Source organism: Netta rufina (genome assembly GCF_964035555.1).
Source record: "Netta rufina genome assembly, chromosome: 5".
In the NCBI taxonomy this organism is placed as follows: Eukaryota; Metazoa; Chordata; class Aves; order Anseriformes; family Anatidae; genus Netta; species Netta rufina.
This window is the reverse complement of record NC_140128.1, coordinates 11,871,100-11,898,600: the sequence shown is the minus strand read 5'-3', so window position 1 is coordinate 11,898,600 and position 27,501 is coordinate 11,871,100. Positions and strand designations below refer to the sequence as shown.

The 27,501-nt window shown below is 54.7% G+C and overlaps 4 protein-coding genes across 5 annotated transcripts in view; 1 reads left to right on the top strand and 3 right to left on the bottom strand.

Annotated features, from left to right (window-relative positions):
- NR1H3 (nuclear receptor subfamily 1 group H member 3) overlaps window positions 1-828 on the bottom strand; it is a 30,309-nt gene extending 29,481 nt beyond the window's left edge. Inside the window, exon 1 of one of the 2 annotated variants that reach the window (XM_084287846.1) lies at window positions 712-828. The gene's annotated coding sequence lies outside the window, so the exon portion shown is untranslated. The remainder of the gene's footprint in view (window positions 1-711) is intronic. The other variant, XM_084287850.1, reaches the window with a different exon arrangement.
- Window positions 742-10,421, top strand: ACP2 (acid phosphatase 2, lysosomal). Its single transcript, XM_084287845.1, has 11 exons — window positions 742-1,012; window positions 1,095-1,190; window positions 1,263-1,349; window positions 2,908-3,060; window positions 3,398-3,496; window positions 3,641-3,730; window positions 5,771-5,903; window positions 5,979-6,067; window positions 6,691-6,797; window positions 7,019-7,194; window positions 7,273-10,421. Exons 1-11 carry the CDS (start codon window positions 884-886, stop codon window positions 7,407-7,409), a joined length of 1,296 nt encoding a protein of 431 aa, XP_084143971.1. The 5' UTR covers window positions 742-883; the 3' UTR covers window positions 7,410-10,421.
- Window positions 10,422-11,602: 1,181 nt separating this feature from the next.
- Window positions 11,603-18,507, bottom strand: VPS51 (VPS51 subunit of GARP complex). Its single transcript, XM_084287207.1, has 10 exons — window positions 18,274-18,507; window positions 17,470-17,599; window positions 17,226-17,372; window positions 16,513-16,735; window positions 15,454-16,195; window positions 14,681-14,899; window positions 13,813-14,034; window positions 13,235-13,356; window positions 12,658-12,745; window positions 11,603-12,243 (listed from the first exon to the last, which is right to left on the bottom strand). The coding sequence occupies exons 1-10, from the start codon at window positions 18,487-18,489 to the stop codon at window positions 11,983-11,985; spliced, it is 2,370 nt and encodes a 789-aa protein (XP_084143333.1). The 5' UTR covers window positions 18,490-18,507; the 3' UTR covers window positions 11,603-11,982.
- A 4,161-nt stretch (window positions 18,508-22,668) lies between these two features.
- Window positions 22,669-26,457, bottom strand: LOC311209748 (ciliary microtubule associated protein 1A-like; the record flags this gene model as incomplete). The annotated part of the gene is given in 7 exon segments (XM_084287260.1): window positions 22,669-22,734; window positions 22,736-22,752; window positions 22,926-23,066; window positions 23,463-23,588; window positions 23,767-23,874; window positions 25,726-25,879; window positions 26,374-26,457. Coding segments are annotated over 7 exon segments (696 nt in total).
- Between the last annotated feature and the right edge of the window lie 1,044 nt (window positions 26,458-27,501).

Sequence of the window (27,501 nt, the reverse complement as noted above, 5' to 3'; positions counted from 1 at the left end):
ACGCCACGCGCTCGTGTGGCCGATGGCTCAGGGCGGGCGAGACCTCGGAGACCTCGCTCAAGGACGAGCAGCCCCTTCTGTAAAAGGGGCCGGATTGCTCCTCGGCATGGTACGGGGCAGCGTGCGGTGACTGGTAATTGAGGCCGTGACCAATCCTTTTCTTTCCGCATCGGTCGGAGCTGGGAGAGCTGGCCCGACGTGCAAATTACCAGTTAGGGGCTGGGGTCAAGGCGAGCTCGCCCGGCACTGCCTTTACATCACAGCTCTGACCCAAACTTCTGCCTGACGCCTGCCCCGGCCCCAGCGGCGCTCGAAGCTCTGCTTCATCACCGATTTCCTGCCAGCTTTCTCAGATCAGAAAAGAGAAACAAAACCAATAAAAAATACCACAACCAAGTAGGTGGGCGCCTGCTGCGAACAACACCCGCTCCTCATCCGCGAATAACTTCTTACCGCACCTCCCGAGCCGGGCAGGAAGGCTAGCAAAACACACAGCAAGGCGACCCTTCCCAAGAAAGACGAAATATCCTCCGGTCCATGCAGCATCCAGGCGCAAGCGGATTAAACAAACCGTTCCGCCCAGCTGAACCTTGGCCGCTGCACGCAGCCCCCTTTATACCGCAAATAACACAGCACCCACGCAGCTCCGAAGGGATGGCAGCCGGGAGAGCCCCCCTCAGCCCACTTAGGGCACCGCGGTCGCCCCCTTACCTCACGCGGCCGCTGTGAGGGGCGCAGGGCCCTGCCCGCCGCCTCAGGGCCGCCACCGGCCCGGCCGGGCGCCGCCTCAGCCGGGCCCCGGGCAGGCGGCGCGCGCGCAGTGCTGGGGGGAGGCGGAGGCAGCGCCGGGCGGGCCCGGGGTGGACGGAGGGGGGGGAGCGCGATGGCGGCTGAGGCGCTGCGGGGCTGCGGGAGGGGGTGCTGCGGGTGCAGGGCGGGCGCCGCGCTGCTGCTGCTCCTGGCGCTGTGCCTGCAGCCCGCCCGGCCCCGCAGCCTCCGCTTCGTGACGCTGGTGAGGGGAGGGAGAGGGTGAGGAGGGGAGGGGAGGGGACGGGGAGCGGGGCTTGCGCTGACCGCCCGCCCGCCGCCCGCAGGTGTACCGGCACGGGGACCGCTCGCCCATCAAGGCCTACCCGCGGGACCCCTTCCAGGAGGCCGCCTGGCCGCAGGGCTTCGGGCAGCTGACGCAGGTGGGTGCGGGCAGCGCGAAGCGGGCCCGGGGAGGGGGAGCGGGGCTCAGGGTAACGCCGCTGCCGTTGCAGGTGGGGATGCGGCAGCAGTGGGAGCTGGGCCAGGCCCTGCGGCGGCGCTACCGAGGCTTCCTGGGCGCCGCGTACCGGCGGCAGGAGGTGAGTGCGTATTTCATCCGGCTCTGCCTCGGGTGGTCGGCCAAACGAGGCAAACTGAGAGCCCTGTAGGGTTGTCTGTCCTGTTTGCCCCCCTCTGTGGGCTCCCCAGGAAGTACACAGCTGGACGTGGTTCGGATCACACCCGCTCTTTGTCGTCTGCTGCTTCAACAAAACTTCCAGTGTCAGCTCAAACGTGGATCCTTTAACCCTCCTCAGTAGTTCCTTTCCAAACGTACTTCGCTCTTACAAAGCTTTTGCCAGCTGAAGCTGTTTCTCTTCCCTTGGCTGAGAAGGAAAAACAAACCGTGGCATATGCAAACAGGAACAGTTCCGCTAACCAAGCCCATACCAGCTTGAGTTGAGCAAGCTCTCTTATGAGAAGCGTTGCCTCTGGTTGACACTGTGTGACCATCTGTCACCTGACTCAGCGACAAGCTGGAGCCGTGGCAAAAGGTGCTGAAGAAAGCAAATATGCCCAGGGCTTAACTGTTGTTTTTTTTTTTTTACGACACTTGTAAAATTAGATGCTTATCTTTTAAAATAGTTCCTTTTTTCAGAGCTTGCCTAGGATGAAGGCAATCCTGTCTAGCATGTACAGGATCAGTTGTTTTCAGGCCGCAGTTGGAAGGTAAAAGTGGGTAGGAATTGTCAGACTTATTTGCCATGACTGGTAAGTTTTGAGATATGGGGGATGCTATACAGGGTGAGCATATGTGGCGGTTTTTTAGCATTTAAAACCCCAAGCTTGACATTCTATTTGATTCCTCTGGTTTTCAGTTCTTGTTTCAGATCCAGTATGCTGGGGTTAAGGGCATTCTTTCACACGTGTTCCTGCTCTTTTGCACTAATTTTCTCCCAATCTCCTCCCAGTGATTTTAGCACACAGATACCGGAACAGCAAAGTTTTGCCATTTTGACCTTCTGAACTCTTTAGTATTTTCCCTTTTCTTTCCTTTCTGGCTCAGATCTCTCTCTCTGAGCTCTGGAATGGTAAGTCTTGGCCCATTAATCCCAAGAGCCCACACTGATCAAATGATATCTCAGCTCTCCCCTTCTCTTTCTTAGACCACAGATTATTATTAATTATTTCTCAGATGGCAAAGCTGAGGCTTGGAGAAGCCGGGTTTCTGCAGGAGCAGCAGCTTGTTCCTGGAACAGAGAACTGGACACAGCAGTTTGCCCCAGTCCTGCTCTGTAAATACAGCGCATTTCCTATCTGTGCCCATCGTTATCTACATCTCTGTCTTGCTCTTCTCTGACTCGTTTATTTTCAGACTCCCTTCTTCCTATCTGTAACATCCACACAGTGCTTCTCACTATTTCACTTACCCAGAACAGACTGCTGTAGCATTGCACAGCGAAGCATCTTTCACATCCACCCTTAAAGTTTCGTCCAGGTTGACGCCAGCAGGCCCCGTCACTTCAGTTCCTGTTATCCTGTTGTCCACAAGCAGCTGCAGGGCACGTGGCGATGTTCCTCAGCACGTGCGTTGTCCTGCGTCCCAGCGGCACCGCTTACAGTGGCGTTACTAACGGTGCGCTGTCCCTGTCCTGGCAGATCTTCATCCGCAGCACAGATTACGATCGGACGTTGATGAGTGCGGAGGCCAATCTGGCAGGCCTGTATCCCCCAGAGAGACAACAGATGTTCAACCCTAACATTTCCTGGCAGCCGATCCCTGTACACACAGTGCCAGAGTCCGGGGAAAGGGTAAGTTAGTCCCGAGGATACATCCTGACTACCCAAGTGGCATGTTGTGCTGACCTCTCCAAAAGTCTTTACTTCAGGCTCGATTCAGATTGTTTTGAGCTTCTCCTGGGATCTGCCTTGCAAAGATTCATTTGTTCTCTGAATGAGATGAGAACTGAGGGGCTGTGTTTGTTCACTCAATATATTAGCTGCACCAGGCCACACACAGGCTGGCTGGAGCATGTTAGAGGGCAGAACTCGAAGCTGTAGATGGTCAGGGTTTCATTACCATTCTGTATGTTTTAAATCCTGTACATATGGAATTCCCAGTGACTTACCTGCTCTCATCTCTGCCCAGCTACTGAAGTTCCCATTGAACCCCTGCCCACGGTACGAACAACTACAGAACGAAACACGGCACTCGGCAGAATACGTAAATAAGACCAGAGACAATTTGGTAAGTGATGGTGTGAGATAAAGCGGCCCTGTAGTTAAAATACCGCTTCTACATAATCAGAGCTCTGACAATATCATGTAGTGCATATCATGCAGCACGAAACTGGAAAATTGAAGGCCTCTCTCCTTCTGTTCATACCTACAGCAATTCCTGCAGATGGTGGCAAATGAGACTGGGATTCGGGATGTCTCTCTGGAGACTGTCTGGAGTGTGTATGACACACTGTTCTGCGAAGTAAGTTTCCGCATAAATGCGCATGGATTTGCACTTTGCTATGTAAACCTCCTGCTTTGTAGCTTAAATATCATGCCAAAGCCAGGAAAAAAGGCCACCAGCACAATAAATACCTCATTTAAAAGACACTAGAAAATGACCTCAACCTGAAATCTTCTGATGTTCGTGGACAATTCTGAATTAAGTAAGGTAGAAATGAGATCTCTGGAAGCTGAAGGAGTGCTAACTTTATGATTTAAATTGGGTGTTTTAAATTTGGACTGTTCCTGATTCTGCTTCTGTTAATTTGGATCGGTCACTTCTTTGCTTCTGTTAATGCCCTCTCTAAAGAAGTGCTCCACTGTGTTAAGTTGGGTTCACCAACATTTGTTTTTTGACCCATTATGAGGTCCTGTGAAAAAGACTCTAGAGACAGACGTTACTGTTTTACTATCTGGGGTGAAGCACAAAATTCAAATGGAATTTTCTTGAAAGCACCTCTCCTGGAAGCTTGAAAATAAAAATCGATTTAGCAGTGCTAATGCCAAAGTAAAGGTCGTGCATCCAGGAGACTTACGGTTGTGGCACAGGTTTGTGTACAACCATATAGCACAATGAAAAAAAATAAAGTGATCTTTAAATATCAGACTGGTAAGTGATAGAACAAAATGTAAACCCTGACACTGACGTGCTGCTTTTGACACTCTGTTGGTCCTATGGAGATGCAAGGGTAGTGAGATTGCTGGCAATGGTACAGTAATGCAGTATATACTACATTAGGGATGCAAAGCATAAATCTGCATGGCATTACACTTTGCTACATAAAGTAGTTGCCTGAGTTGCTGCAACCTGAGAATATTCTAGCCCAGAGCTGCATTGCACTGTGTAAATTTGCCCTTTGTATCACAAAGCCAATCTCCTATCTTGTAACAGTGACAGTGAAGCAAGTTCTGTCAGTAACAAAAACTCCTAGTCAAAGAGATCAAGAATTTCAAAACTGCGCTTTCAAGACTCACTTAAAGAGCTTCAAATTGGGCCCGGAAGCCCAGCTGACAACCATCATATCCCTGAGAACCTGGCTGACAGCTCACTGTCCCAAAATGAAACTACAACATAGTAAGGAAGGGGAGAGTTACTGTAAAAACTATACCCTCAGCCTGACTAATGGCTGTGGCCACTTTGAGCTTCCTCCTTTTTTCTCACTTTTACAAGCAGTGCCCTGAAGAGGAATGTTTTTTCTCACCTGAGCCAGCAGGTTCGCTCTACCATCTGGATTGGAAAAAAAAGAAAAAAAAAGAAAAAAGGTCCAAGAAATACCTGAACTTTCCAGCTACTCTCTTTGTAAATTAATGAAAACCTAACTAAATACCTAGGTTGCTGATGGGAATTTGTGTGAACTGCTGAGGCAGAATGGGCCCTTAAGGATATTCAAACTCGTCTTCTGGCAGTTTAACAAGATGTGGCATACAAAATTGCTCCATCCGAGCAATGCCAGGGAACCACAACTTTTGTTTGTCTGCCAGTATAACTAATCCTTTCTTGTAAAGGGTTGGCTGCAAAGCAAATTCTTCTCTTGGTTCCCAGTTCTGTGTGTTCTAGGTTTGATTACCGGGCTCTGTCAGTGGTGCATCCCACTACTACATCTGCTAACACTAAGTGCTTGCTAACTTTTCCAACATCTTTCAGTGGCCCACAGAGCCTCCTGGGGAATTGTGCTGCAGGTAAACCAGAAACCAAATGCCCCAAGATTACTTTACTGTCCTAACGCTCTAACCCTGCGCTCCAGGTGTGCATTCACAGAAAAGTAGCTCCTAGATTCTAGTCTTGATGCTTCTCACAATTAGTTTCTGAAACAACATTTAAAAGGAATGACATGAACTACGTGTATTCTCTGTATGCAGCACGACAGGGTGAGGACAGAATCCTAACTAGACAAGGGTCCTACTTAAACAATACAAAAAATCATCAGCAGTAAATCAACTCCAGACACCCTGACTCCCATTCTCTGATTAGATTGTGGTCCGTGCTACCTCCAGATGACTATTCTCTTTCTCTTCCTAGCAAGCACACCAAATGGATTTGCCATCATGGGTTACGCCAGATGTCATGTCCCAGTTGAAGCAACTGAAAGACTTTGGCTTTGAATTTCTGTTTGGAATCCACCACCGGGTAGAAAAAGCTCGTTTGCAAGGCGGTGAGTGCAGTAGGGAAGGAGCTTTGTGTTGCTCTGCCTAGATTTTGAATCTTACTAGCTGTTCCCTTTCCCCAGGGGTCCTGCTGGATCACATTAGGAAAAACCTAACCAAAGCAGCAAATGCCTCTGCTCACCAGCACCTGAAACTTCTTGCCTATTCAGCGGTAAGTCAGAGGTTGGGTATGAACTTTGCTCCATCTCCTCCTCCTCACACTTGGGGTCGGGGCTTGCTAATGGTTTTTACCCTTTCTGGCTTCTCTCCAGTCTGTGCAGTGAGCAGGAGATGCATCTTTGCCTCTGGCTGGGTGGGATATGCAATACCTGGCATCGTTCCTCTTGGGCCCCCGAGGAAAATTCCCAAGCTACACTTAGTTCCTGGTATAGCTTAGGCTCATGGATAAGACTGGCAGTCTTTGGGGAGCCACTGCTGTATTTATTTGGTGGATGGGTTGCTGCTACTCCAACGTGATGTTTCAGCAGTACAGCTAAAGAGAGTCACCCCCCTTTCCAGCAGCCTGCTGGATGAAAGTCAAGCATCTCCCAGATTGCTCCCTAGAGATTAATCCTTAAAAGAACGATGCAGGATAGATACGGCTGTGTTTCACCTCCTCCCCTTCTCTGGCACCATCACAGATCACCTTTCCAACTACTGCTCCTTTCCCTTCTTTCAATGGAAGTTACAAAGGTGGCTTCCCTTCTGCACTGCCCTGCCCATTGCTGGTATGGTCTGAGCTGCCCTGCCACATTCATGAGGGTGACTGATTTGGTTTTTTTCCCTCTTTCTCAGCATGACACCACACTTGTGGCACTGCAGATGGCTCTAGATGTCTACAACAAGATTCAAGCACCATACGCCTCATGTCATTTATTTGAGCTGTACCAAGAGGATGATGGGTGAGGGCTGCAGTAAAGATGTCTGCTGTGATTTCACCTCAAGGGTTAGATACCTAGGCTAGGTGCAATCTAGGGGGATGCAAGCTTGCTCCTAGTGGCAGACTCTTAGGAGGAAAACTGTGACCAGACTGAAGGAAATGGTGTGCACTCTAAGATTGTTTTTTGGGAAGGGGTGACTTGAACTGGGGGAAAAAAAAAATCTAGCTGTGTTTTGTTTTCAGTGACTTCTCTGTGGAGATGTTTTTCCGGAATGAGAGCGGGAAGGAACCTTTCCCACTGACAATCCCTGGCTGTCAGCACAGATGTCCCCTGCATAAATTCTTGGAACTCACAGATCCTGTTGTGCCTCAAAACTGGGAGCAAGAATGTCAGGTAGCAAGCAGCATGCAAGAGACAGGTGAGCCCAGACTGGAGCAGAACGTGGCAGAAGGGGAAAGCTTAGAATTACTGTGACCACTTATTTTCTCCCTTGCAGGACTGTTTGTGGGTCTGGCCGTGTGTGGATCCGTTCTCCTTCTCCTTATAATCCTCCTCTTGATTGTACTTCTTCGCGTACAGTCTCAGCCCCCTGGCTACCGGCACGTTTCCAATGAGGGAGAAGAGCAGGCCTGACAGTTGCTTCAACTGCTTCCCAGGCAGTAGCGGGGAGCAGCGTTGCCCATAAGGATGATCGGGCACCTTCAGTAACTGAGCATTCTTCTGCTTTGGCCATTGCTTCCCAGAACGAAGCTGAACTGTGATTTTTTTTGGACATTTTCTAAAGGTGATGACCCAGAGAGGGGACTGACCTACCCTAATGGAAGTGACGCATTTTACTTCTGAGAAGCCAGGGTACTGTGTGGTGCCTCCAGCCCTCATACAGTCAGCCTGGGATTCTCACCAAGGCCAGTTGGAGCAGCAGGCTCCTTGTGAAGAATTTTCCTCCTTTCAGTGATTGTAAATGTTACCACTCACCCTTCCTGTGGCAGGGGGACTTGGGCCTCCAGAAGGTGCCACGTGGAGCATAATTAAGAATTACATCTCTCTTCGGGTTCAACTTGCTTTGTGTGCTTTTCTCTCAAGTCCTTGGACTCATGGTGGTGAGAAGGCTGGGCTTGGAGCAGAAGGTCCAGCTTCCCCATGATGCACAGACACTCATCTGCTGACCATGCAGAAGGAGCTGCTGCAGAGATGGCAGGTGGTGAAAAGCATTTCTTGAGGCTGCTGCTAAGTAGTGGTTCATGGTCTCCTTTTCTCCTCATCAAAGTGTAGTTCAAGAGAGAACTGGCCTGTAATCAGGACAGGACTGCAAACCTGGCAGTGGTTTCTAGCATTCATCTCAAAGTAGGTTACATATGATCCACAGACTAAAGAGCTTCGTAAAGGAGATGAATTCCTGTAGTCACAATGCACCCCATTTCTTGTGCAATGGTGGCTCTAGAAAGGAGGAAGTCCTTGTAGATAGGAAACGTTTTCTATGTTTCTAAAGATTCTTTCTAAAGAATTCTAAAGTTTCTTTTCTAAAGATTCAGTCTTTGAATTTGCCCTCTGCACTTCAAGTACCTACTACAGGGGAGTATCCTGTACTGCAGGCGGTCCAGATTTCAGCTGGAGCCCAAGGAACATGCTTTACTGGCAGAAAGTTTTTATGCTATAATTAAAGAAATGTAGCAGAGCTGTTTACCTAAGACTAGACTGAATGCCAACTTCCAGACTTTTGGTTTTTGTTTGTTTTTTTTTTCCCATCCTCCCTACTGCACAGCCTTACCCAGAAAAAAAATGCAGGAAAAAAAAACAAAAAAAACATTAAGGATCAGACTTTGCAGGTAAACGTGGGCCCCTTCATCTGCCACTCTTTAGCATTTTATCCGAAATGTGATTCTTTCTCCCAGCAAGCTGGATGGAAGCCACAATCCTCTCACCTGTCCCCATGATACCGAGTTGACAGGACAAACGGTCTCTTCCTTGATAGAACCATCAGATCAGATTTGAAGTCCTTCGTTAGACGATAGGTGAAACCTTATTATGTTTGGCTGGATAGCAGGGAGTTTAGAAACTTTGTATTACTTAGTCAGCTTCATCTGTATGAAAATAGAGACTTGTATCTTCCTCAAAGTGAGGGCAAGATGACCCAAGCCTGCAGGATGTGTCAGCAGATTAGGTGAGAAAGTCATGCTGTGCAGGTGTGCTTGGGTGTGTAACCGACTACACTCAGTGTGCTGGCCTAAGTAGAGAGAACACCATCAGAGAGAAGGACAGGGCCTGAGCATGCACAAGGACTGGGTTCAAGCAGGGAACAGAGTGAGGAAGTATACTGATGACCACCAGAGACCCCCAAAGAGACCATGAGTGGAAACAAATGTGGATGTGTCAGAGAACTTGAAAGAGCTTAATGAGTTATGGGAAATAGTATGACTATGTTATTAATTGGAAACCTAAAGAATGGTTGTAACTGTATATAACCTCTGAAATGTGAACAATTTGGAACACACACTAGGTGGAGCAATCCTCTCTGTGTCCTGTGCCACAGGTAAAGAATGCCTGCTTCCTAAAACTCCAAATTGAGTCTTAGAGAGTTTCTTTGACTGACTTTCACGCTATCACCCAAGGACAGGGCCCAGCTCCACACCCCCTGTAGGGGACACAGGGTTGGCATCTCCCCAGGCTGAGGCCAGAAACACGGCTGCTGCTGCTCTGCCTCATCTCTTGTCATAGCTGTGCCTCAGTGCCACAGCCCAGGCTGCAGCATGCTGACAGTTCCGGAAAGTTCCTCTGGAGTCGGGGCTGGAGGGTTGCCCCCTGCCCCTCTCAGCTCCCTGCCCTGTCCCTGGGCTCTCCAGGAGCCACGGACCCCAGCCTTGGCGCGGGTTCCTCCCCAGGGCGCGGGGGGCCGCCCCCTTCCCTCAGCTCGCCTCAGCCCGCGCCCTGCTCTGGCCTGGCCGTTAGCAGCCGCCATGGCAGCAGCAGCAGCGCCTGGGAGCGTTGGGAAGCCGGCTGGAACCGGCTGGAACCAGCTGGAACCGGCTGGAACCAGCACCAGGCTGCCCGGCTGCGTCCTCCATCTTGTCTCGCTCTGTGCCCAGTGCCCGGGCGTTGTGCTTGTCTCCGCTCACAGCCTTCGCTTCTTTGGCTCGCCTGTCCTCCTGTGCCCTCGGCAGGACTGAGGCATTCCCCCTCGGCTTTCACAGCCTCCTCCTGCCCAACACGCCCGTGCTGGCAAGAGATTTCCTGAGCTCTTGTCCTGGAATCACTCAGAGATTCCCGTGCCCTTGGGCTCAGCCGGGTCCAGATCTGGAAACGGGGGGTGGTGGCCTTTGTTCGGCTGTGCCAAAATGCCAGCCGAGTGCTCCTGGGACTAGTTTGGGTGGTTATTTGCCAAGTTTGAGGAAGAACGTGCGGGGAAGAAGAGCGGGAATGGCGGCACCAAGGACTTTGGTTCTTCAGCTGCTTCTCTGTTAAATGTGGCAGCTCCCAGCAGTGTCTCTGTGTGGAAGAACGATGGGGGAACTGACAGACTGCTTTGAGTTCAGAAGCGGACGACTTCTGATGAAAGGCCACTGGAACATCCTGGTCTTCATGAGGGTGGCCATCTCAGTTTGCTTTAGCTGTTGTAAATAAAGATCTGGTTTTACAATTTTTTGCCCATGTGTTGTGTTTTTTTATTTCTCCTCCAGCTCTGGGCCTTGCCCTGGCCTCCTGCCTCAGGCTGCTTCATCCTGTTTCTCCTGGCTGCTTCCCATGCCCTTCTTGTGCCTGTTGACATGAGGTGCTAGCATGGGGCTGGAACAGCAGCTTCCATGTGTCAGCACTGCCAGGCAGTGATTTCCATCACGAGGATTTATCCGTCTATGGAATCTCTTATCAGGAAGCAACACCTAACCATGCTTAACCCTCTGAAACTTACAACTGCAACATTTGGAAGTTCTTGGAAAACTTGAGAATGTATAATCTGCACGCATGCTGGAAAATAGCCTCCCTCACCAGTAAATATTCTGAGAAAGTGCCTTACCTGAGACAATTTACAAGTACGATTTCAAAGCGGGTATGCAGGGTAGTAACAGCAATAGCAACACAGTAGTTGGAATGATGATAGGGTGTGCATTCAAATCTATAACAGTATTGCCACTCGGACATGAAGATATTCCCTTGAAGGTACCCTGCTGCCCAGGCCTTCAACATTATCTTCAACATTATTACCACATTTGGTTATTTGAGTGACTCCTTTATATTGGTTCCAGTGCCCTCCCATAGTCCTAATACTGCAATTTTTTTGCTGACACGCAAAAGTTAGAGAAAACAGCATCCACCCTCCTTCCCCCCAATGCTGAATCAACAAAATACTTGCAGGTGCCTTGATTGAAGTTCTAACAAAGCAAGAATTTGAATTAAGCTGTGAGCTGTTTTAAATATAGTTTTTCAGCGCCATCTAAAGGTGAACTAACGTTGTGAATTTGTAACTTCCAGTTGCTCTGCCTGCAGTCAATAGCAATGGGAGATGTTTGCTCCCGAAGAGTTGGTAACATCGAGGTCTCAGGTTGTGCTTTGTATCTTTTGGTGCTTTACCAAAAGCTCAGTATCAAGATCTTACTGTTACAGCGAGGCAGAGAGACAAAAAGTTCTCATTTTGGTTGCTTTGGCCTCTCCGTTAGGGACCACGGTGTCTGCAACACTCCCTCAGCCTCCTGATCTCTTCCAGCAGGAGTATCAGTCCATCCATCACTGTCCAGCTTATTTAGGGAGTTTATGGTAACCAAGCTTTTCAATTTAGTTTCCCCAGAGATGTCCCCACCCCACCATCCTCCAGCTGTCCAGGCACAGGGACAAGGCACAGCTCACATGCATTTTATTTATTGTCCTCAACCATGACACAGGGGCTGCACCCGGCATGCCCCAGGCATCGGGGGAAGTCACCAAGGTAGTGGAACGACGTGGCATGGCACTGGGGTGGCAGGTACAACACGGGATTGGCATCACCGGGACGTGGGGGGGACAATGTGGGGTGTCACCAGGACTGGTGGGGGGACATGGGATGTCCTCATGTGTTGCTGCATGTGTGGGAACACATGGTGTGCCCCAGGACCCATGACACAGCCCTCCCAAAGACATCCCCAACTCCACTGCACCCCACAGCAACACAGATGTCCCGTATCCCAATGCCCCCTACAATCCTTCACATCCCCACGTGTCCCCCCGGCATCTTCAGGTCCTACCCGCGCTCGCAGATGAGCTCGACGACGCTGTGCTCCATGGGGACAGGGTCGAGGCAGCGGTGGGCAGCGCTGGCGGCCACCTCGTCCAGCAGCCCCTGCACCACACGCTCGTCAGCGGCGAAGCGCCAGAGGTAGAGCTGCAGGTAGTGGCCATCCACCTGCACCTGCTGCAGCCCGAAGCGCCCCAACGTCCGCAGCCGCACGCACTCCAGCAGCGTCTTCAGGCTGATCTTGATGATCCCCGTCAGCACCGACACCTGGGATGTAGGGATAGCAGGGACAAGTGGCATGATGGGGACGGGGACAGCCAGCGCAAGATGGCTCGTGTCCGCACAGGGATGTGGAGAAATTAGGGACACCTCTCTAGGGTCATCAGCACTTATGACACCCTCATCCTTATCCTAACATGTGTTAGGACATGGGGACATGTCACACTGTGGTTACAGAGACCTCAAGCCACATCAGTGTGGGGACACAGGAACACTGACACTCACCCCTGCCATCTGCCCCAAGGACCAACGCCCCTTGTCTTAGCCATCAGCCCCTGAGGAACCCCCAAACCAAAGCACTGGGGACACGGGGACACGAGGGACACGTGACAGGTGGGAAGATGGACAGCTTAGGGGCCTCGGGGACACCTGAGGGACACTGGGACATCCCTACGGCCTCACCTTGTTGAATTCAACAGGGCTGAAGATGTCGATGCGTTCGGAGAAGAGCTTCTGGATGTTGCTGAGCAGGTGGGTGTCCATCGGGGCACTGGGGACAACGAAAGCAGGACAATCAGGAGGGCAGGGGACTGGCAGGGGAGGAGGGAGGGCACGGGGACAGTCAGGGGACACGGTGACAGATGGGATGGGAGGGCTGTATGGGGACACAATGGCAGGAGAACATGGGGATGAGCGGGGGATGTGGGGAGAGTCACAGCACAGGGACTTAAGGTACATGGGGATCATCAAGAGATATTGGCATCCGGAGACACGAGGACAGTAGGGGAAGATGGGAATAATCAGGGGATACTGGGATGGTTTGGGGACACAGGGACTGCCAAAGGATGTGGGGACCATGGGTGGATACTGGGACAATTTGGGATATGAAGATTGTCACAGGGACACGGGGACTGTAGGGGAACATTGGGATCATTTGGAGCCATGAGGACAGCCAGGAGGACGTGGGGCTGGTCACGAATGTGGGGACAACGGGGTGACCCCGGGCTGATAGGGAGGTGACCCCGGTGACAGGGCTGACCTGGGGGTGTAGCTGGGTGCGTAGCGCCCAGGCGCCCGCGAGCTGCTGTAGACGGAGAAGGCGCGCCGGCTCGAGTCGCTGCTCTGCGCCCGCCGCACGCCCTCCTCGAAGAGCTGCCCCACCTGCAGCATCGTACCGTGCTCAGTGCCAGCATCCCCCAAACCCACCCCAAATACCCCCCTGGGGACTCCCAAAACAAGCCAGGATCCCTCAAAACCCTCTGAGATCTCCCAGTCCTTTTGAGATCCTCTCAGACCCCTCTGGTCTCTCCCTAAAATCCTTATGGACACCTCAGGGAGTCTCCTCGTGACCCTTCAGAGACTTCAGCCCCCCTGCAAGGGACCCTCTGGGACTCCAAAACCCTCTCAGGAACCCTCTGAGACCCCTGAGGGTGCTTTAGGGAACCCCACAGGGACCACCTGCAACATCCTAAAATTCTCAATGACTTTATAAAGGACAGCAGGCATGATTTCTGGCCCCTTCAGGGATCCCCAGGAACCCTCTGGAACATCTGGGACCCCTCTACGGGTCTCCAGCCCCCACCCCAAGCCCCTACAGGGGCCCGGTGCTGCCCCAACCTGGACGTCGATGGCAGTGATGTCCTCGACCACGCGCTTCATGACGGCGCGGACGTTGCGGGGCTCGACGGTGCCCAACCAGTCGCGCGTCTCCACGCTCTTCCGCAGCATCTGCGCCACCGCCGCCCCCTGCACCTGCACGTAGTGGTCGAGCAGCCGCTGCGCCGCCCCCCGAGCCTCCGCGCACAGCGCCGGGCCTGGCGTCACCGCTGGCCCCGTGTCCTGGGGGCACAAAAGGACATGGGGACACTCCACACGCAGCCTCGGCCCCGTGTTCTCGGGGTTCGGGGACATGGGGACACAGGGAGATGGCTCCTTGGTGGCACAGGGATGTGAGGACATCTAGAGGCCTCCCCCAGTGCCCCCATGCACAGCACCATCCGTTGTGAGGGTACACAGAGACATCGGGGGGCACATGGGATGCTCTGGGCTGTCCCAAAGTGCTGCATCCCTATTGTCCTCATGTCATTGTAGCATTTGGAGGGGCTCAGGGACGTGCCAGCGCCTCCTGGGGACGTTTTGTGGAGCTCCCACCCCTTAGGGACGCTGGGGGACACTGGGACAGGCAGGGACCCTTCTGCCTCCATGCATACTGCTGTTCTTGGGGCCACATTCTGGACAGACATGGGGCCACAGCGGGACACAGGGAGGGGCTTGGGGACATTCAAGATCCCTTTGGGGACATTTCAGGGTCCCTCGTGGACATTTGGGGGCACACAAAGTTCGAAGGAAGATCCCCATGCTTCCACACACACTCCCACGTTCTGGACAGACACCAGGACTCGGGGCCGCTCTGTGGCACCTCGGGGACATTCAGGGCCCCCTCTGAGCCATTTTGGGGCCAACAAAGGCGGGTTTTGGGGCTCACCTCAGGAGGAAACTGCTCGTCGGTAAGGGTGAGGATGTAGCTGATGGTGGTGGCCTCGTAGTCGAGGCAGAGGCGGGCGAGGAGCAGCAGCAGTGCCGGGGGTGCTGCGGGGGCTCCCCTCTCCGTGGGGCTGTCGGCAAAGCCCCGGGCGGTGCGGCAGAGCCAGCGCACGAAGGCCACCACCAGCCCTTCGCGCACCGCCTCTACGCAGAACTCCCCCTGTGGCCAAAAGCAGAGGGTTACATCCATCCCAAAATACCAAACCGCCACCCCTGCCTGCTTAAAAGCTGCCACTGCACCGTAAAAGCCTCAGCTGCACCCCAAAGAACTGCTGCTGGGCACCGCTGTCGCACCCATGTCACCGTGTAGAACAGCCCCGTGACCAAACCTGGGGGGTTATGTCCCAAAAATACCACCCTGGGTCTCCCAAAAACCTCCTCTGTATCCCCAAAACTGCCCCTAGAGCCTGATATTTTCCCCACGGCCCCCAGCAGCCCCTCATACTCCACTGCCATGCACAACGGAAAGCACAACTGCCCCGTGCGACCCCAAAACAAACCCAGTTCCACCAAGCTGTGGTGTACAACCCCAAAACCACCTCAACAACCCCTGCAGGGACTGCCAATCTGCCCCATGCAACCTGCAAAGTAAACCCACGCTTATTTTAAGCCCATGCAACCTCCACCCTGCCCAGCGCAGCCCCCAGCCACCCCCAGGTCACCCCAGCGACCCCCATACTCCCCCCAAAGCTCCCCCCACTGCCCCCAGCCCACCTTGAAGTAGGGCAAGCTGGCGAAGGCCACGTCCTTGGCGGTGAAGAGCTGCACGTAGGCCAGGACGGCCTTGAGCTGGCCGAGAACAGAGGAGGACAGCGTGGCCAGGAGGTCGGGGAGCCCGGGCCCCTCTTTGCCGGGGGGCCGGGGGGCTGCCAGCGCCTGGCGCACGTCACCCAGGCACCCCAGGAAGAAGGTCTGCAGCGCCCGCAGGTAGCGGGCCACCCGCTCACCCGCTGCCCGGGCCACCAGCGCGGCGCCTGCTTCGGCCCCAGCCGTGGGCAGCAGCTCGAGGAGGGCGCGGAGGCGGCGGTGGAAGCGGTCGAGCGCCCGCACCAGCAGCGAGGTGTCGCCCAGGCCCCGCTCCAGCGCCAGGCGCCGCTCCAGCAGCTCGAAGTAGCGGGCGGTGAGGGCGGCGGCGAAAGCCTCCAGGCGGCCTTCTCCCACCCCCGGGCAGCCCTCGAAGAGGCTGCGGTACGAGGCTGCGAGCAGGCACAGGTTGCCCACAAAGGCCGAGCTGCCGCGGTCAACGAAGTCCAGGATGTCGGAGGCCGGGGGAGGAGTGGCGGCGGCGCCGGAGGGATCGGCTGGGGGCAGCTCAGCCTCCAGCGCCGCCAGCTCGGTCTCCAGGCGAGCACCGGCATGGCTCAGGAACTCCTCGCACAGCTCCTCGGGCGGCTCCTCCAGCTGCAGCAGCATCTCCACACATTCTGTGAGCTCCTTGGGGTCCAAGGTGTCATCCCTAGAGAGATGGGGGGGGTTAGCTGGGTGCTATGAGGTTCTGAGGTTAATAGCGGCACAGCAAAACAGGAAAAAACAATAAAGGTCATCAGTAGGCTTCAGAGTTAACGATAATTATTGAAAAACGAAGGAGAAATGAGGACTTCATAGCATCAGCATGTTCCAGAGTTACCAGTGGAATAAAGTTGTGAGGGGAACTGCTATAATTACCCCCAAAAGGAACACCCTCTGTTCTCCAGACCCGCCACCAGTAGGCTCCAGAGTGAACGCCCCCACAACCCCACCTCCTGCTGGCAGCGGGCTGCGGGGTGACCGTACCGGAGGCGTGCCCGCAGGCGCTGGGCCAGCTCGGCCATGATGGCGTGGCTCTCGTCCTCGATGGCACGGAAGGAAGGCAGGTGGCGGTAGTGGCGCAGCACGGCCCGGGCGCGGGCGTAGCAGTGCAGGGCCCGCGCAGGGTCTGCCCCCGGTGCCGCCCAGCGCCGCAGCCGCCCCGGCACCTCCACGAGGGACTGCAGCTTCCGCAGGAGCGCCTGCACGCCTGGAGGGGCCGCGATGTCAGGAAGGAGTCGGGCGTGGGGGAAAGGATCAGGCACCAAGGTGGGGCGAGCAAGGACCAACGGGAAGGGCTACGGATGAGGCAGGGCCTGATCGGCCCCCTCTGGGATCCCATTCTCCTTCCCCCCATCTGACTCTCGGCCCCCTTCCCCGTCATCTGCCTCCTCTGCTCCCCCCACACCATTATCTGCCCACCCCACAAAGCCCAGGTCTGCCCCCAGATGGGCTCCCCCAATTCCCCCCAGCCTCCCCCAGTCTACACTCTGAACCACAAGAACCCTACACCCCAACATCTGTCTCCTCACCCCCTCATATTTACCCCTAAAAGGCCAAAATCTAATCCCCAGGCCCCTCCAAACCCCAGATCTGACCCCCAACCCCACAATCTGCCCTCCCCGAGTCCCCCAACCCCACAATCTGTCCCCAAACCCCACACATCTGCCCTCCTGGGCTCCATCCCTCCCTCCCCGTACCAGCCAGCTGGGCGCCCCGGCGGTGACGGTCCTGCAGCGCCGCGCTGACACGGGCGCTGGAGGTGCTGATGGCTGCCATGTTGGCAGCCAGATCGTCCATCTCTGCCTCCATGCGGCGGAAATCGACCTTCATCTTTCGGATAGTGTCTGGGGGGAGGGAAAAAAATGAGACCCATGGGTCCCTGAGCCACTTGGGATCCCTCCAGTTTCCCCCCAAATGCCTGTGTCCCCCCCGAGAGCCCACCTGTGGCAGAAATGAACTTGTTATAGTTCTCGTAGAGCAGCGTCTGCATGTCGCTGTCGAGAGCGCGGATCTCCCGCCCCAGCGCAGCTTCGCGGGCCAACAACTGCCCCAGGGGGCACTCGCTGCGCACCTGGAAAGGGGAAATCATGATAGAACCGCACCATGGCCCTATGGCACCCCAACAACTCTCCTGCAGCCGGAACAACCCCCTCCCAGGCCCCTACATCCCTCCACAGTGGTTCTGGACTCCTGAGCTGCCCCCTAATTGCATGGTAGAGCCCTCCAGCTGTCTCCCCCAGCCCGACGTGCTGCTCAGGGAGGCCTGCCTGCCACACAACCACTTAAATGGCACCCTGGCATTGGGAGAAGGAACCCTAAGAGCTTCCAGCTGCACGCCAGGGCCCTGCTGGGATCCACGACGGCCCCCAATAGCCCTGTATGGCCCCTACACAGGGGACATACAGGATCCCAAAGAGCGCCTAGGGAGGGAGATCTGTTGGGTACCCAGAGAACCCCTCTGTGGGGATCTAAAGGGGGTTGGAAGGTCTGTCAGGGACCCAGCACAGCCTGACGGTGGGGTTAATGGGGTCCCCACAGGGCTCTGGGGGCGGGGGTACAGATTGCACAGCACCCCTTGCCCCGTAAAGGGCGGTGGCTGCGAGATCCCCATAGGAACCCCTTGGGATCCCCATAGGAACCCTTTGGGGTCCCCATAAGAACGCCTTGGGGTCCCCCCAGGCGGGCACCCAAACCTCAGGGGGTCCCCGGGGTGGGGGTGCGGGTCACGGCGGGGTCAAAGGTCACCTTCGCGAGGAAAACTTCCGAGTCAAAGTGAGGCCCGTTGATGTCAATGGGGTCCGGGGCGGCCTCCGCTGCCTCGGCGGCGGGCAGCCCGTAGTAGCGCTGCAGCGGGCCATGAGGCCGGCGCCACGAGGGGCCGGTGCCGCTGCCAGAGCCGGTGTCGGTCTCGGTCCCGGTGTCGGTCCCGGTGTCGGTCCCCGCCGCCTCCCCGTCCGCCATCACGCCGCCACTTCCGTGCCAGCGCCTGACTTCCTGCCCAGCCCCCGGCATCACTTCCGGGCGGGGCCGTCACCATGGTTACCGGCCCCCGGCCCCTCCCCAATCCCAGCCCTACCAGGCCGCACGGCGCCGCCTCACGGGCCCGCTGCGAATAAAGCGCATAAAGCACATAAAGCACAAGTCAGTAAAGGAAATAAAGCACATAAAGCACATGGCCTCGGTCAGTAAAGGAAATAAAGCACATAAAGCGGGTGGCCTCAGTCAGTAAATAAAGCACATAAAGCCCATGGCGTCCGTCAATAACGTAAATACAGCACATAAAGCAATGGCGTCAGCCGTGTTCATGACTTGTGGAAAACGGACTCCACAATCAGAAAGATTGTAAATTAGCTATGTTTATTCAGTGCTGCACAGCACGGGGGGTAGTCCCGCCAAAGTCGTGTGCACCTGATGCGGCAACTTGCCTTGGTTATAAGCAGAAAAGAGTTACATATGCATGGAGTTTCACACTACGCCTATACATATTCATAACATGCCCCTGCTTCATATTAAAATTAGCGCCAAGGAGTCATTTCCATAAACTGCTCCCATCTGCGCTTGCGCAGTGTATGCTGGTGGTGGTCTTTCGGGGTTATAGGGATGAAGATTGATGACTCTTCCTTGTCACCGCTCCTTGACCTCTTGTCTCTGCGCAGACTCAGTTGCTCCTTGGCTCTTGTCCATCCGCAGGACCAGTTTCTTAAAACAGGCTCACACTCTTATTAGGAGACTGACCTTGGTAAAGGGGCCCAAGGCTTCTTGCTTTAATTAATTCGAGCATCCTAGTTTCATGCTGTCTATCACTCTATCTCTACTTGATAATATTCCCCTAACATCCTCTCTCAGTTCCTCCTTTTCTAAAAGTTAGTAAATTATTTCCTAAAAGGTTAGTGATTTATTGTATTCTCCTAACTCCCTCTCTCATTCAGGCTCCAACATGGCTACGTACCACACAACCACTCAGCCAGACATAACTGTATTTTTAGTAGTCTTGGAGGAAAACGTCCCATGGTAGGAGAATTTATGGGGGCTGGCAACTCCAATTGTGCCTCTTCCAGTGGAGCGTGAATGTGCAGCAGCTTGGAGGTGTCCTTTCCTTTGCTTGCTTCCTAGCTTTCGTGGGCCACAGTCCCACCAAAAGCCGAGCCCCTGCTTACACCTGCCGAGGGACCAAACCGCCCATGGCAGGCAGCTGCGGTCCTGGTCCTCGATACTTTGTGGAACCTGCCATCACCAGGACTGGGAAGTATGTGCCTCCAGGCACCCAGATCTGGGGACTTCCCAAAATAAACACAACTGTCACACCCGGACCAAGTGAGTACCGGTTCTCCAGCTCTTCATCCCAACAAGACCACAACACTGGGCAGAAAAATCCCCCTTGAGAAAAATCTTACTCAGGACTCCATCGCCCACTCTCTCTTCCAACTCCTCTTGCAGGCCCTGGCACCTACACCTTACCCAGGCTGATGGGACCCAGCACAGCCTACACAACTGCCAGCACAATCGCTTCGATGCAGACCTCTCTAGCGTGAGCAATGCTTCCCTTCTTTTCCGCATTGCCTAGTAAACCTCAGGTGTTCTTCTCGTGCCACAAGGACTTCAAAGCCCACTGCATCCTTGCTTAGCACAGGCTTCTGTACACCAGGAGCAAAGCCAGTGAATCCACTGAGGCATACTCCGAGTCCGGGTGATGGAAGCTCCACAAGGTATCGAGGAGCAGGACCAGAGCTACTTATCACAGCCAGCTTGGACAGTGTAGGGATGGAACAGTAGCTTCCAAGCTCAAATCCCAAACCTCCCCACAGACATAAGGTATTTAGGCACAGACATGACAAGAGATGATGCAGAAATACAGTGGCTGTGTTTCTGCCCTCAGCCTAGGGAGATGCCAAGCCTTTGTTCCCAGAGGGTCAATCAAAGCAGTCTGTTAATTCCCCCATCATTCTTCCACACAGAGACACTGCTGGGAGCTGCCACATTTAACAGAGAAGCAGCTGAAGAACCAAAGTCCTTGGTGCCGCCATTCCCGCTCTTCTTCCCCGCACGTTCTTCCTCAAACTTGGCAAATAACCACCCAAACTAGTCCCAGGAGCACTCGGCTGGCATTTTGGCACAGCTGGACAAAGGCCACCACCCCCCGTTTCCAGATCTGGACCCGGCTGAGCCCAAGGGCATGGGAATCTCTGAGTGATTCCAGGACAAGACCTCAGGAAATCTCTTGCCAGCACGGGCGTGTTGGGCAGGAGGAGGCTGTGAAAGCCGAGGGGGAATGCCTCAGTCCTGCCGAGGGCACAGGAGGACAGGCGAGCCAAAGAAGTGAAGTCTGTGAGCGGTGACAAGCACAACGCCCGGGCACTGGGCACAGAGCGAGACAAGATGGAGGACGCAGCCGGGCAGCCTGGTGCTGGTTGCAGCCGGTTCCAGCTGGTTCCAGCCGGTTCCAGCCGGCTTCCCAACGCTCCCAGGCGCTGCTGCTGCCATGGCGGCTGCTAACGGCCAGGCCAGAGCAGGGCGCGGGCTGAGGCGAGCTGAGGGAAGGGAGCGGCCCCCTGCGCCCTGGGGAGGAACCTGCGCCAAGGCTGGGGTCCATGGCTCCTGGAGAGCCCAGGGACAGGGCAGGGAGCAGCTGAGAGGGGCAGGGGACAGCCCTCCAGCCCCGACTCCAGAGGAACTTTCCAGAACTGTCAGAACTGTGGCACTGAGGCACAGCCATGACAAGAGATGAGGCAGAGCAGCAGCGGCCGTGTTTCTGGCCTCAGCCTGGGGAGATGCCAACCCTGTGTCCCCTACAGGGGGTGTGGAGCTGGGCCCTGTCCTTGGGTGATAGCGTGAAAGTCAGTCAAAGAAACTCTCTAAGTCTCAATTTGGATTTTTCGAAGGCAGGCATTCTTTATTTGCAGCACTGGGTGCACAGCAGATTGCTCCGCCTAATGTGTGTGCCAAATTGTTCACGCTACTGGGGTAATACACATTTGTAAGCACTGAATAAATTTCCAATAAATATAGTATTCATACTATTTCCTGTGAATCAATAAAACCTTTCAAGTTTTCTGGTACCCTGCACACTGCTTTTCCTTGTCCACAGGGGGAGATAGGAGCAGGGGTTGCACCCCTAAGGATGAAGGGTGGTAAATCCTTTCTCCTGCTCTAGAAACTCCTTCCAGCCTAGCGCCGAAAGGCTCCTCGGGCACCCAGGAACTAATCCTTGATCCTCAAATCTGGCCCTGCAGCTCTGAAAGCTGCCTCCCCCTGCGGGAGGAGCCCGACTTCACCTTTCTTAGCCTTGGAAGGAAAATTTGATGAGGATGCGCTTTGCTGCTGCTGCGGCTGCTCACAGTCACAGGGCACAGAGAGCTGCTGCAGGCAGGCAGAGCTCGCGACAGACACTGACTCCAGGGGGGCAGCTGCCAGCTTTTATGGGGGGGGCACGGCATCATCATGGAAACGTATTATGAGAGCATAGAGGCTTTGGGAGCCTGGGGGATGGCATGTGGGCTGTTACCTCCTTGTGCCTTGCCCAGCTGGAATTCCTGCTTCTTTTTGTGGAGTTTTCTTTCATTTGGGGTCTTGGCTGTGGCATTTAGGCATTTAGAGCATATATTTATTTACGTATTTAGGTATTTAGGAATATTTAGAATAGCAACGGCCATGTTTCTGGCCTCAGCCTGGGAAGATGCCAACGTTGTGCCCCCCAGAGCGGGACAGGTCTTGGGGACAGGTCTCTGTCTCCAGGCTGCTCTGCTGTGGGGTGCAAGTGGGTAGGGAAGGCCCTGAGTGCTGTCACGGCGCAGCGTTGAGCTCTGATGGTTCTTTGTGGGGCTGGCATCCCTCCTCAGCCAGGAGCTCCGTAGCCTGCAGCTGAGGCATGCTCCTGGGGCAGGGTAAAGGGAGCAATCGGGATACAAGCCCCATTGGGTTGAAGGCGATCAGGTGAAAAGGTGCTGGCAGAGCTGGCTAGACAGCCGGACAGCTGACAGACGTGCCCTCTGCATTGCAGGGCTCTCCTCTGGCGATTCTTTTGCTGCGGCCTTAATCTTACAGAGAGAAAAGGAACATTCTTCACTCACACCCCTCTTCCCTTCCTTCCCGTTCCCCTCCTCACAGCTCAAGAACAAACAGGGTCTTTGGGGGAATCTTTTTTTATTCCACTATGAGCAGGGTGGTGTAGATGGAGTGCCAGATTCCAAAAGTGGTTTCAGGTGCCTGGGGCTTGATCAGCGTCACCTGGAAGGGGAAAAGATTAAGAAAAAAAAGAAAAGGGGTTTCATTAAGGGCGCTCGGCATTTCTCATCCGCAGCGAGAAGCCTGCTTGTTCTGCAAAGCCCCAGCTGCAGGGGGAGATGCTTGAGGGCTGCTTGTTGCAAAACAGGGCAGGAGAGGCGAGCAGGCTGCCCTACCTTTCCTGAGCGGTAGTCTGTGGGCCCAGGCTCGACAGTTCTGTCCCCTCCAAGTTTGGTTTGGGCTCCCGTGGTGTAGATGGGAGCCCTTCTTTTGTAGGTATCCACCTCGATCTTTGGGAATGCGGCGGGACCTGGAGTCTGCAAGAGAGACAGGGACCGTGTTGGGCACAAATCTGCAGATTGCTCCTTCCCGAGTCCCCTCGAGGGCTACATGCCAGTGGCTCAACAGAGGATGGGTGCGGGGGGCCTGGGGCAACATCAGCAGTGGCCCAGTCTGTTCCCCTCCAAAGAGGGGCATTCTCCAGAGTGGCAGGCAGGTGACCATTAGGTCTGATGAGCTCTTGTTCATCCAACCTGCCAGAGCAGGAACACGAGGCGCTTGCAGGTGTGGGCAGAGCCTCCCTGCGCTCCCTTCTCCTGCTGGAGCGCTGGGAGAGCTCTGTGGCCCCACGAGCACAGCATGTGGCTTTGCTCCTGGTGTGGGGAAGGCAGCCGAGGTTCACTAGGCAGTGCAGAAAAGAAGGGAAGCATCGCTCTCCTTCGAGAGGTCCACATTGAAGCGCTCGTGCTTGCTCTTCCATTTCATGGAGTAGCATGGGCTGGCAGTTGTGCAGGCTGTGTTGGGTCCCATCAGCCTGGGTAAGGTGTAGGTGCCAGGGCCTGCACGAGGAGTTGGAAGAGAGGGTGGGCGATGGAGTCCCGAGTGAGAAGCTGCTGCTTCTGGCCCCACAGGTCGGGGGGAGGCTTTGGAAGCAGGCCCCTTGCCAAGGCTGAGCAGCAGGCTGTCCCTGGAGCTCGCTCAGGCTGCAATTATTTGCCTTGCTTAGGGTTGCCTTGCCTGGAGGTTGGTCTGCTCTGAAGGCCTCGTGCCAGAAGGCCATGGACTGCACAAGCGCGCACTTAAAGACGTGCTTGTTGGATGCCTCGGTGTGGTAATCACCTGGGGCTGAGGGGGAGAGAAGAAAATCAGTCAAGTGCCGGTCTTTTTCTGCAGCCACAGAGGCAACATCCTGTGAAGGGGCTCTTCAGCAGGGCTGTGAAATTCCTGGCTCTCTGGCAGCTCCTCCTGTGCTGTGCTGGAGGGCACAGGCAGCACCAACGGGGAATTTCCTGCTCCCCGCAGCTTTCTCCTGCCTTGCTTCACACTTGTTCTCCAGCTAGACCAGGGCCACAGTGAGGTGTTGGCGTCTTGGGATGAAGAGCTGGAGAACTGTTCTTTGCCAAGCAGGCCAAGGCCTTTGTGCCTCACTGCTTCTGGCCTCGTCCCACTGGAATTCCTGCTGCTTCTTCTGGAGTTGTCTGCCATTTGGGGTGTTGGCTGTGGTATTTAGGCACAGCCATGACAAGAGATGAGGCAGAGCAGCAGCGGCTGTGTGTCTGGCCTCAGCCTGGGGAGATGCCAACCCTGTGCCCCCCAGAGGAGGGTGTGGAGCTGGGCTCTGTCTCTATCTCCAGGCTGCTGTGCTGTGGGGTGTGAGAGGGTAGGGAAGGCCTAGCAGAACTCGGTAGCATGGTTTAGTGGTGAACCTGTCAGGACTTGCTTAAAGGTGGGAGTAAAAGGTCTTTTCCTATCCTGAATGACTTTATGATTCAGTGTAATGCAAATTTTTGTTCTGAGAATACTGGAGAGACAAGTCCACTTCTGAAACCTCTGTGCAGAGCAATGACTGATCTACAGCTTCAGAGCTCGGACAGCTCTGCTCACATCCCTGTATTTCAGTTCATGGAAGAAGCACCGTTTCTCCGGAAAACAGGGAAATTGGGCTCTGAGGCAGCAGGTTCTCTAGAGTTTAAAGAGAACAACAGAGTGAATTCATCTTGGCTTTTAGCCATGATAGCATATGCACAAAAATAAATAAATAAATAAAATAAAAATGGATAAAAGAACTCTAAAACCCAGTCTTTATTTACATCAGCTAAGGAAAACTGAGATGGCCACCCTCATGAAGACCAGGATGTTCCAGTGGCCTTTCATCAGAAGTCGTCCGCTTCTGAACTCAAAGCAGTCTGTCAATTCCCCCATCGTTCTTCCACACAGAGACACTGCTGGGAGCTGCCACATTTAACAGAGAAGCAGCTGAAGAACCAAAGTCCTTGGTGCCGCCATTCCCGCTCTTCTTCCCCGCACGTTCTTCCTCAGACGTGGCAAATAACCACCCAAACTAGTCCCAGGAGCACTCGGCTGGCATTTTGGCACAGCCGAACAAAGGCCACCAACCCCGTTTCCAGCTCTGGACCCGGCTGAGCCCAAGGGCACGGGAATCTCTGAGTGATTCCAGGACAAGACCTCAGGAAATCTCTTGCCAGCACGGGCGTGTTGGGCAGGAGGAGGCTGTGAAAGCCGAGGGGGAATGCCTCAGTCCTGCCGAGGGCACAGGAGGACAGGCAAGGCAAAGAAGCGAAGGCTGTGAGCGGTGACAAGCACAACGCCCAGGCACTGGGCACAGAGTGAGACAAGATGGAGGACGCAGCCGGGCAGCCTGGTGCTGGTTGCAGCCGGTTCCAGCCGGTTGCAGCCGGTTCCAGCCGGCTTCCCAACGCTCCCAGGCGCTGCTGCTGCCATGGCGGCTGCTAACGGCCAGGCCAGAGCAGGGCGCGGGCTGAGGCGAGCTGAGGGAAGGGGGCGGCCCCCCGCGCCCTGGGGAGGAACCTGCACCAAGGCTCGGCTCCGTGGCTCCTGGAGAGCCCAGGGACAGGGCAGGGAGGAGCTGAGAGGGGCAGGGGCAGCCCTCCAGCCCCGACTCCAGAGGAACTTTCCGGAACTGTCAGAACTGTGGCACTGAGGCACAGCCGTGACAAGAGATGAGGCAGAGCAGCAGCGGCCGTGTTTCTGGCCTCAGCCTGGGGAGATGCCCAGGGCTGGTGAACTGGGCCATGGTCGGGCCCCATGGACGATGAGGTCTCCACATCCCCACAAAGGCTCCATCCATGCTGGCAGGTGTCTCCAAAGCCTAAAGGCAGAAGAGCAGAAGAGTTATGGATGGGCTGCCCTGACAGAGCCTGGAGTTCAGCTCTGCCCCTCGCTTTCTGCTGCTGAAGCTCCACTTGGTGCACAGGACTGAAACGCAGCCCCACTTCTCAACCGTCCCCTCTGTGCCTCGGTACTTCAGAGGAAACACAGCTACTGCTGCTTCTTTCACCAGCACTCCCACATCTGAATCTCCAGTCCCAAAATCCAGCTCTGAAAGCTGCCTCCCCCTGCGGGAGGAGCCCGACTTCACCTTTCTTAGCCTTGGAAGGAAAATTCAATGAGGATGAGTTTGAGTGCTGCGGCTGCTCACAGTCACAGGGCACAGAGAGCTGCTGCGGGCAGGCAGAGCTCGTGACAGACACTGACTGGAGGGGTCAGCTGCCAGCTTTTGTAGGGGTCATGGCATCGTCATGGAAATGCATTATGACAGCATAGAGGCTTTGGGAGCCTGGGGGACAGCATCTGGGCTGTTACCTCCTTGTCTTGGTCTGGAGCTGTGGTCTCTGAAATATATGGATCATGCCCCCCAGCTAGTAAAAACCTGTAGCGCACTGTCATACTTTTGGCTGAGCTTGGGTTAATTGCCTTTGTAGAGCCTCATATGATGCTTTTTTTTTTTTTTTTCCACTTTTAATGAAAATAGTGGTGAGACTACACCAATGGTTTTAGTTGTTTTCAGAGCGGTGCTTATCTTGAGCCAAGGACTTGTCTGCTTCTTATGCTGCCCTGACAGTGAGGATGCCACTTGCCAAGGCGATCGGTGCCGGGGCAGATGTGTTCTGCAGTGGAGCGGGGGATTGGACAGGCAGGGCTGATTTTTCCAGCACCGAGCCCACTTGAGGGAGCCACCAGGACCTAGCAGCCCTCATGAGGGAGGTGAACGAGGCAAGAAGGAGGCGTAGGCCGAGCCAGCAGCGCCCCCTCCCAGGCTGTTCAAAAGCTGCTCCAGGAAGTCTGTACACACCCAGACTGCCTGCCTGCTCAAAACTGCATCACTTCAGGTCTCTGGGTGCAGAGAGTGCCTGAGCCTGTTGCTACCACCTGCGGGGGCAGAGACTGTGTATGCGAGGTGTGAGCAGGTGGACGACTTGGTCCGCCTCGTGGCAGAACTCAAGGAGGAGGTTGAGAGGTTGAGGGATATCAGGGAGTGTGAGCGGAAGATAGACTTGTGGAGCAACTCCCTGTGCGGCCTGAAGCTGGCTGTTGGCTGTACTAGTGCCAGAGATCCCTGAGATCTGCAACCCAGCAGCGTGCTTTTTCAGTGATCCTGAAAAGCTGTTGAAAAGCCCTGGTTCATGTGTCATGTACTACTGAGCCCTGGTAAGAAATAGCAGAGGCCCTCTCCTCTTCACCGTCCCCTCAGTTATTCTAAGCAAAGCTGAACCGCAACAGCTTATCTCAGAGGAGGTGGCTGCTTTTTCTCTGTACTTGAAACATGGAAGTAGTCCCACTCTGCCTACCTTAAAGGATGAGTCTTAAGCAAAAATCTCAGGTATTTTTGTTGAAATTGGTGGCATATGAATAAAAATGGATCAAGAATAGTCCTAGGAGTGTTTGCATTGGGTCTTGTTAAGGTCAGAATCTGTCTCGTCATTGCAAAGA